General features: G+C 33.2%; 1 protein-coding gene across 1 annotated transcript; it reads left to right on the forward strand.

Moving 5' to 3' along the window:
- The first annotated feature begins 7167 nt into the window (after nucleotides 1-7167).
- LOC124366667 lies at nucleotides 7168-9323 on the forward strand. Its single transcript, XM_046823269.1, has 2 exons — nucleotides 7168-7731; nucleotides 8702-9323. Exons 1-2 carry the CDS (start codon nucleotides 7168-7170, stop codon nucleotides 9284-9286), a joined length of 1149 nt encoding a protein of 382 aa, XP_046679225.1. The 3' UTR covers nucleotides 9287-9323.
- The last annotated feature ends 436 nt before the right edge of the window (nucleotides 9324-9759 follow it).

Here is a 9759-nt window from a genome sequence, read left to right on the forward strand (position 1 = left end):
GAATGTAAAATACTGTTCAATTTACTAGAGAAAGAGAAAGAGAGAAAAGAGAAAATATTTATTTCCCAAAAATAAAACATAGTTAATACATAATAAACAATAACAGATATGTGTACAATAAAGTCCTTGACCTGCCAGGGTGTCGACCAGAAAAAATATGCTATAAGATTTACACTAAGATAATTGAAGCTCACAAAATTAAAATATTAATATTTACATAGACATCAATATAATCTAAAAGTTTAACTTAACTGTTTTCCTAGAATGTACTAAAATTAAAATAAAAAATAAAAAAAACACGTTTTGGTTAACTAACATACTTAAAATACTCTCCCCCAGCTCTAAATAATTCATCTTTTTTTTATATTTTGGGAAATATAATATACCTCTAAAGGCAAGCCTGTGCAGAGGTACATCTTCTACATTGACAAAATATTATAAGTCGAGCATAATAATTAAATAAATAATATAGTAGCTTACTCATTATATAATTAATAGACTACAAATAATGATAGGAAAATATTCTTTTTAGGTGCTGATCATATGTCCCTAATTTTGGCCGTAAAAGTTTAAATGTGTCAAGAAAAAAACTAAAAAAGAAAAAAAAGACTTTGTCTGTCTGTAGGTTTTCGTGATTTGAGCAGCGTTTTGTGTGTGTGAGTGTGTGTCGGTTTATGTGTTGGTATGGGTGCATTCTTTACTTAGATAATATTGTATGTAGGTGTAAGTGTACGAATTGTTGTGAATGTTGCTGCAAGGTCGCCACTCAGACTGAAGGCATCCTCGCCACTTGCTCCATCATGCGGCTCTGAGCGGAGACACTCCGCCCGTCAAAGCTCAGTCCATGCATGGAAGGCAGTAATGCGAGGCGCCCCAGCCACAAGTCACGCCTTAGCCCACTACATTGAATAGGTAGTCTATACTGTCTTGTTTGAACAACCAGCTTCTTAGACTGCGTAAAAATAACTTTAAACTTGGTAAAGCTTTTATATTTCCAGGAATAACGTTATATATACGAGGAGCTATAAAATTAAATGTTTTTCTAAAATAATCTATATAGGGTTTCGGGACACAAAAATTCCTTCTATTTCGCAATGCCATACTATGTAAAACCTCTTCTCTTGCGGCATATTTATCACGATTTATGTGGAAAAATTTCAAAACTTTAAAAACATAAATATATCTTACTGGTAAAATTTTTGTTTGACTAAATAATGGAAAAGATGGCTCCCTCGACTTAGATTTATTAATTATACGAATGAATAATTAATTAACTATCAATGAATCTGAGAAATCAGACGGGAAATCATGAATCAAAATAATCAAATCTATAACTGTGGGTTTCTACTTTCGCTGTCTGTTGGAAACTTAGTCAAATTTTAATGAAAATCTTTATTCTACAAAGTTAATTTCAACACATTCTTTATCTTTTATTGTCTTCTTTCCAGTAATAATCAAGTGTAATTTATCATTTGTATTCGATTCTTTAAAATTTTTTTCATTTAAGTGATTTAAAAATCGATTTTGCTCATTTACTTTGAATTTCTCCATTTCTGCAATGATTGTAAACCTGAATTTATCTTCTTTACAAATTCCAAATCATATATTTCTTATTTTCTTCCAATTACATTAATTTCTTATATTCTTTAAACTTGAATTGAAATAGGTAAGGAAGGGTTGCTATGCTACTTTTCAGCTGATAAAATTATATTAATATTATATTTTATCTAATTTCTAAAAAAAAATTGGTGAATTTTTCTAATGTTTGTTACATTTTAGTAAAAAAATATTCAAAACTTAAGGCACAAAATTTCAGCTGACCTAAAATGACAAGGTAATTTGTTTAAATTTTACACTTTTAGAAAAAAATATTTAAAAATTAAAATCCTAGTTAAATTTTTATTAAATATATTACAGCTGAAAATAAAATCTTTGTCGAGAGCAAAATGTATTCTCTAACAGAACTTTTAGAAATAAAATAAAACCAACTAACGGAAAGTTAGTTATATTATACTGATACCTTTTGGTCAGTTGATCTGATTTTTATACCGACATACTATAGGTAAACCGCTAACAAAAAAACCTTGGTTGATTAGAGTTCACGCAGGGTGGGGTAAATATTCCTCCGCCGCCCCTCCAAGCATCCCCACCACTGCTCGGCGCTCACTCTATTTCAATATAATAAAATCAGCTGACTAATCCGGCTCAGTCGGTATCGTTCACTGCTGCGACCCGTTCAGTTGAACCGGTCAGTACAGAGTTACTAAGCCTTCCCGCTAGAGCGTGTTTTACCGGTCATCGTGTTTACTGAACAAAATGAACGAATGAACGATTGGACGTTGATTGGACCAAGATAAAAGGATCTGCTTGCAAAAATGTGTTCGGATAGAGGAAGATACAACATATTTTACAGTGAATGGATAGATATATAACAATAAATGTATTGTTTCAAGAATCTAGTAAATGTAAATATATATATTATTAATAGAAATGATTAACAAAAATTAACTGTATGTTACTATATGCATTACTAAATATTTTAAACGTTAATACTTAAGAACAATGGACTTGATTAATATGCCTTTGATTTATCATAAGATTATTTCACTACAATTGTTTCAATAAATTACTAAATATCAAACAGACACATTAAATTGATTGAAAATAATTTATTTTAATAAATAACAACACATTTTAATCATTTAATCGATTAAAGTTACCACCACTTTTCATAATCCCCAGGCTGAGTCATTAAAATAATATGACGCACACTACTACACAGAACGCCTCCTCTCAGATCGACCCTGCACATCGCACCTATATCGACCATGTGTTACCACATGATAACCTTTTTTAAATGCTAATTGGCAATCATTTTTTAACAGCACTAATGTTAATGTTTTTACATTACAACTTCAGCATATTATTACAATTTCAATAGACAATCGAATAAATTTAAAACGAGGTCAAAAAAAGCTAAAACCATGGATTACTTCAGATTTTGTCCATGCTATAAGGCAAAGAGATAAATTACGTAAATTAGTGAAAAAGCAACCATTTAATGTGGAGCTTAAACCCCGCTATGTCAATTGCAGGAACATTTTAAGCAGAAATTTAAAGCAACTAAAAATATTATTTTTGTGATAAATTCGACCGAGCTAATGGGGATTTAAATATGTTTTGGGGGTTTTAATTAAATTGAGTGGTAGAGGGGTTAACAAAGTTTCTTCTCTAAATAAATATTTGCCAAATACCAAATTATTCAATGACAAAATTAAGCTTAAAGTAGCTACCGAATTTAATAAATTCTTTGCTAATGTGGGTCAGAACTTGGCGAACTCTAATGACTCAAATATAACAATTTTTTTCGAAGACAGACCTTATAGTCTTCATTCGACCTTTAACATACGCACTATTACAAGAGGTTATACGTTACGTATTCAGTTTGAGAGGAAATCTCGCTCTTGGGCACGATTCAATACATGCAAGTATATTAAAAAAATCACAACACATTCATTTTTTGACAAATAAAATCCGCAAGTACATTTTTGCCTTCCGACAATTACGAGAAGTACTCACAGATAAGGAAATTAAAGTGGTCTATTTTGCTTTCGTTCAATCCCAACTTCCATATGGTATTATAGTCCATGGTGCTACTTTCAAAACTATTCTTGAGCCATTAATTTTTGAACAAAAAACGATACTAAAAATAATGTTCTTTAAGAGTACAACATATTCTTTAGAATTAATTTTCTTCGAGGAAGAACTAATGACTATAAGAAATTTGTTAATCAAAACCATTCTTATTTACTTATACATTAATTTTCATACTATTTTAGCGTTGAGAACTTATACTCATAACACAAGGTACTCGCAACAAGTCGTCATTACAGTTTCTATATAAAAAAAAACATTCAGCGTAACAAATTTGTATTATATTTCTCACGTTTTGTACCGTAACGTGTGTTTGAGTTACAACTTCGCTTCTGTGATGCAATTACCTAAACTTTACTGGTTTAAAAACGCGTGAAGAATGGGTTACTATTGTTAGATGGCGAAGAAGTATATAGAATTATAGTCCCTTGTTATAGCTGAACTTCTAACCCTTCCTCGCTATTTATTGTTATTCGGTCTGTCCTTCACTATAATTACCATAATTAATACTTCATACGATAGTGCAGCAAAACTAGATTTATACTCGTTTACGTATCATTACCAATGTGACTCATCAATTGCCTGCGTAGTCACTGTTGTCATTGTCATCCAGCCGGATTAAAAATAAATTCTAAAAACCATTAATAATATAAAAAATTACTAAACTACTATTTTTACTTATAAAATCATTTGTTCTATTATTAGTTTTGAGTTCCAATATTCACGACCAGAGCCTACGCACAGGTCCTAGGCCCATTTAGGCTCATCCCGGTTATACTACTCTTATTTAAAATATTAATTGAATTTGATAGAATTAATGCAAGGTTTATTATAATAAGAAACAATTAACTACGTATAAGTACCTTATTGTTACACTCTGATACATGATTTCAGACATTGTATATATTTGCTTACGTTTGTTGCAAAACGTGTATATGTGTTTTATTGTACTATTTTTAAGAAAATAAACCATTTTCATTTCATTTTTCATTTCACCTGCTTTGGAAAAAAGTATCAAATTTATTCAGTTGCCAGGCCAAATTGAACAAAACTTTCAAAGTGAACGGGTTTTTTGAAACACTCTGATCCGGATCACTCGTTCACCTGACTGACTCGTTCGAATTGAACGGTGCAAGTAAGTAACTGCAGTATAAACAATATGGCACGAGCAAGACAAGATTTAAACAGCTGACAAGAAAATGCTCGGCCCACTTGCCACTCCCCCCCCTCCACCGGAGGGGGGCCCCTCCTTCGCTGTGCTGCTCAATATTTGCTTCTGCGCAGGTTTCTTTATTAGCGGTTCACCTATAATAAGTTATCGTAAAATTTATTGAAGAATTTTGTTCCAAATTAACAAGTTGTACATATAAATAATTAATTGTATACTGATTTACAAAATTAATAGAATATGTCATGCAGCTTACGTTAGATTCCAATAAGCACATCAATTTCAGGCCATGACCGAAAACTGTTTGCTGTAGAATCGAATGGGAAGCAATTACGTGGATCACCGGATTGTCGAGCAGGGTATGGGGGATACTGTTGTTTGTGGGTTTACAATGTTTGGTCGCTTTGTCGAACGTTAATGGATATTGTTGTTTTATTAGTATTGTATAAATTTAAAATTTTGAAAAGATAATGAACAAAATTACAAAATCAACAGTTTGTGATGTTAAAATAACGTACATTCATTAGTTAATGATGTCAAGAGTTAAAGATTCAGTAATTTGACGTTTAAAGAGTTCGTACAGTCATTAATTCATATTTTCAAGAATTCTTAGAGTCATTAGTTCATAATATCAAGAGTTTATACATTCCCAAGTTTGACGTGTCAAGAGTTCGTGATAAGCTTCAGCGTATCAAAATTTTGTTGTATTAATTGCTCGTGGTTTTAATATTTCGTGGAGACTAGTAGTAGGTATCAGGTGTAAGGGAAGTAGTTTATTACTAATCTTTTTCTAAAAGTTCGCGATGTCCGAAAGGATAAGTACACGATTATACTCTGTTTTAATTCAATATTTTCTATGTTCTTTGCAATGTCTTTCCTGGTAAAGAAGAGAGTGTTATACGAGTAATATATCTTCGCTGTCAAAAATTCCAATGGTTATTTTTTGTGTACATCCTCTGTAATTCTGTATATGTAATTACAAGTATAAAACTCTGCATAAAAATTGTCTAAAAACGTTGGCTTAATATCAACATAAAACAGGAATTGACAGCTATTTTATAGACTAGCCTACCTTCGTGTGGAATTACTGAGAATAAATTTTGTTTATACTATTATAACATAATTCGTTTTCATACTGAGTGGTTTAAATACAACTGGTCGAGGAAAACTAAAATGCATAATAGTAAAAAAAACGTCTTTTGTTGAATAGTGTAAATTTTTTTCTAAATATCGCTTATAAATGATGATTAAATAAATATGTCTAAATTAAATTTAATGTTTACGGACATTATATAAACATCTTCAATAGCTTTTCCTACGTTAGTTTCATAAGGGATAAAATTCATTTGAAAATAAAAACATAAAATTTTCTCTACCGACAGGACACAAATATTGTTTATGTTATAATTTCGTGGTTATTCTGTGGTGTTTAAAACATATATGACTAATTATACCGCACCTCTGTTATTAGTGGTTAATAATGTGGTAAATGCTATTGTAAATAGCAGTCTCAATGTAATAAACATTTGTGCCACATTCATATGTCAAACCACCAACTCATTAAGAGATTCCAATGAATAAAATGAATATAGTTGATAATTTAGGCTAGAGATATTGTTTTTAATATTTATTTTCTGATTAGATTGAACTGTAATCTGTGGATATTATAATACTTTAGTAACAATGTTTTACTTATATTAAGAGTAAAGTAAAAATATAACATTAACGAAAATTAAGTAGTTATAGAACATTATAAATGTTTCTATTAAAATTCTATTTTAAAAATGTTAAAATATGTAAGCCTTTAAAAATAAAATATATTATGATATCTCCTTTCAATACGCACTACTGTTACTACACCGTTCTTTTTTAACTGTTATATCGGGTCTTCTTCTCTTTCCGCAGGATGTATCAAAAACGAATTTATCTGTTGGCTAGAAACTATTCTAGAAGCTCAATATCTATATAAGGGACACTGAATTTGATTATGGCAAATGCCACTTCATGGGATTTGGCTAAGCGTTAGCGTTAGCGATTGTTATTGTTATTATTTTAAGGTGAGAAGACTGCACAATGAATAAATTTGTAAAAAATAACTCAGCCTAGCAATAACATTCTTTAATAAGTTATGTTAGGCCTTTACATCCAACATGATTTTATAGTAATTAAATGTATAGAATTTAATATTGAAACACTTTTATGTGACCAAAAATATTATACTTTTTACTATTATTATTACTTATTATATTTATACTTAGACGAATAAGATATCTATAACGGCGTCAAACCATGGAATTTTCCTGATCGTCGGTGAAGTCTATCATTCATTAAGCCGTGTCCACACTATGCCGCGGTTGGCTTTTGGCAATGCCGCGTTGGCAAAGCCAATGCAATGTAGACGTGGCCGTTGGCATATGCCGCTGAGCCAATGGTTTGCCAACGAAAATCGCTCTAGTGTCGGTCTCCATCAAAGGAAGCCGTTGAGAGCCGGTAGTGGGGACGAGCCAACCGTTGGCTTCACGCGGCATGCACGTGGTTCAGTTGTGGCTGAGACAGTGCCGAGTACAGTCATGGAGTGGACGAACGATAAAGTGTGTCAACTTATTGAGCTCTACCGTGATAAACCTGTTCTGTGGGACTGTCGCTTGAAAGGGTACAAAGACAGAAACAAGAAACAAGATGCTCTTCAAGAAATAGCAGATGTTTTTGGTGTTGACAAAGCAGTAGTGGAAAAGAAAATTAAAAACCTAGTGTGCCATTTTTTACGTGAAATAAAAAAGGAGAGAGACTCAAGTAAGTCTGGTGCGGGAAATTCTGATGTGTACAAGAGTAAATGGTTTTGCTATAACAACATGCTATTTCTCCAGGATCGAAATACACCTAACGAAACGACGGACACAATCACGCAGGTAAATATATATTGACACAGTAAGTATTAGTAATTATATTTTACGTTCATATCAAACACATATTACATAGTTAGGGCTAATTATTTGTCTTGTTGAAAGGATAATTTTCCAGCCGGGGAAGCGAAGAAGTCTGCAAATTCTTTTCTAGTGGCTTGTGCCTCATCAGTGCTTCTTCTTGAAGTTCGAGGAATGTTGACCAAAGCTTGATTTGAAGGGGATTGTCTCCAATGTCCTGGATTGATCTCACCTGTAGTTGAGCACTCAGAGTCGAATGTTCCCACGGGGTTGTACACTGATTTGGAATTACTTTTCCTCAAGTAGTTGTGCAGATAAAGTACTGCCAACACCACCAGCGTAGCCCATTCTGGTTTTAATAGCATAGGTCTTTGTAGTATGCGGTACACAGAGGATATTATACCGAATGCATTCTCAGAAACTCTACGTGCTCTACTTAACCGATAGTTGAACACTCTTTCTTTAGAGTCCTTTTTTTGAATACCTGGATATGGTTTCATGATGTGCTTCGATAAAGGAAAAGCATCATCGGCCACAAAAACATACGGTGTTTTATCTGTTCTTCCAGGAAGAGGAGTAGGAGGAGGAAGATGCATTGTGTTGTTCCTCAGACAATCTCTGAATGTTGTGTGACTAAACACACCTCCGTCTGATATTCTTCCTTGACAACCAACACTTGCGTAGATAAAGTTGTAGTGCGCATCTACCACCGCAAATAGAACTATACTGAAAAACCCCTTGTAGTTGAAATATTCTGTGCCACTATGGATGGATAGGTGCTTGCAACTCAATATGCTTCCCATCAAAGGCCCCCACACAGTTTGGGAAATTCCACTTATCATTGAACTCTTTTGAAATAACTTTCCACTCTGTTTCTGTTTTTGGCATCTGAAACAAAATGACAACAATATAGCAATATTCATTATCCAATCATTAATCTTTTCCTTTTTTTTAGGACGAGCATACAAATAAAGATGGAGATACTGCAAACCAATCGCAAACTGTCAACCAGGACCAAGTTGCTGGACCAAGTGGAGAAACGCCTCGAAAACGTGTAAGTTTGCCAAAGGAACAGTCTGATCGGCCAGGCGGAGGCCCACAAAAGAAAAAAAAGACTACAGCTACAGAAGAAGCTCTGTCAATTATGAGAAGTATCCAAGGTCGGCATAAAGGTATGGATCAGTTCAAATCTTTTGGAGAGCAAGTAGGACTGCGTATTAAAGACCTCCCATCATCAAATGCTCAGAAAATTGCAAAACACCTTATTAGTAATATTCTGTTTGAAGCAGAAATGGGCAAGTACGACTATGGCAACCCAATCGGCGGAAGTTACTCACAGCCATTCTACCCAACACCGAACTACGTACAACAACCGATTTCTGTCCCGATGCCACCAGCTTGTCCCAATCCAAACCCATGTAGTGAGCAGCTGTCTTTTCACGGAATCACACAGGCAAACTCTCCAGATTCAGTCATAAGCTCCTCGCTATCAACCCATACGGACAATGACTCTATCGACAATATATTGATGCACCTGTAATAATAATTTTACAAATTTAAATAAAAGAGAATTTTACACCTCATCTATTCAAAATTCAAATTTGAGTTAAGACTTTTGTTCATTTTTGTTATTGTAATTAACTTAATACTCATTTTAACTAAGTAAATAAGGGTTTCATTTGTAATGGAGAGTGTTTTGTTCGGAACTTGAGACGCATGTCTACCAAATAAAGGTTTTTTCTAATATACAATTTTTTCTTACCTTGATGTAATCCTGTAATACACTGACAATTGCTTCACAAACAGTCGGGATGATGGTTGATATTATTTGCTTTGAAATCTTGAATGTGTAACTTAACGCGTGGTAAGAGTCTCCCGTTGCCAAAAACCGCAGAGTAACTGCAAGGCGTTCATGTGGAGGAATAGCACTTCTGAAGGACGTGTCTCGTTTCTGGATGATACGAGCTATCTTATTTAGAAGATCTTCAAAGTCACTACTTTTCATTCGAAAAA

Source organism: Homalodisca vitripennis, chromosome 7, assembly GCF_021130785.1.
Source record: "Homalodisca vitripennis isolate AUS2020 chromosome 7, UT_GWSS_2.1, whole genome shotgun sequence".
Classification (NCBI taxonomy): Eukaryota; Metazoa; Arthropoda; class Insecta; order Hemiptera; family Cicadellidae; genus Homalodisca; species Homalodisca vitripennis.